We start from the raw sequence: 780 nt of genomic DNA, 5'->3' as shown, positions 1-780 counted from the left end.
ATGCTTGTATATATAAAGGAATCCATATTACACACACACACACACACACACACACACCGTTTAGGAGTGGATCATTTATATAGAAATATATAAACATATGCACATGCCTAACTTTCTATCTAGAAAAGATAGATAATTAAAATTACGAAGATAAATATTATAATTCTATCGAGATGATAAAAAGCTGCATTATTTTTCAAATATTTTAAATAAACCAAATAAAAAAAATCAAGAAAACTGACGATAAAAATAAAAATTGAATAATTTGTAATATATATATATATTTATCCATCAAAATTCAAACAAGGAATTAAAATAATGAAAATCTTTAATCCATGGATTTTCAAATACAGAATTAGCATTTTACTAATGTCTAGCCTCTGGTAAAAAGTGTCTATCTGTAAAAATCAATGGATTAAAAAAATTAAATTTGTTTGTATTTCAATAGATTAATAAATATTGTAATTTATTCAATTTTTTTATCATTAATTTTCCTCATTTTTAAAATAATATAAATATGTGTGTGCACACTACGATAAATAAACGAGATAAAAAAATCTTGTTTTCATAGAACTTCTTCGTCCCTTTTATCGCTCGTCTTAGAAGAATCTCTTAATCATTATGCTACAATTATTTATTTGTCGTTTTGTTTGTCTGTTTGTACGTTAATGATAACTGGAATTTCCCACTTTAGCGTTATTAACGCATACTTTACGCAACTTTTCTGACGATTTGTCATGTGTCCATCGGTGTCATTTGGTCCAGTTAAATGGTACATCC

At 25.9% G+C, this 780-nt stretch overlaps 1 protein-coding gene across 1 annotated transcript in view; it reads right to left on the bottom strand.

Moving 5' to 3' along the window:
• Nucleotides 1–311: 311 nt before the first annotated feature.
• The window catches only part of LOC145258291 (uncharacterized), a 36,031-nt gene continuing 35,562 nt past the window's right edge, over nucleotides 312–780 (bottom strand). Inside the window, exon 9 of the mRNA XM_080116325.1 lies at nucleotides 312–780. This exon is cut by the window's right edge and continues 155 nt beyond it. Within this exon, the coding sequence (XP_079972451.1) occupies nucleotides 766–780 (15 nt within the window). The 3' untranslated portion in view covers nucleotides 312–765.

Source organism: Euprymna scolopes, chromosome 33 (genome assembly GCF_053919585.1).
Source record: "Euprymna scolopes isolate OS-2025 chromosome 33, ASM5391958v1, whole genome shotgun sequence".
Classification (NCBI taxonomy): Eukaryota; Metazoa; Mollusca; class Cephalopoda; order Sepiida; family Sepiolidae; genus Euprymna; species Euprymna scolopes.
The sequence above is the reverse complement of the archived record's forward strand: the minus strand, read 5'-3'. Positions and strand labels throughout refer to the sequence as shown.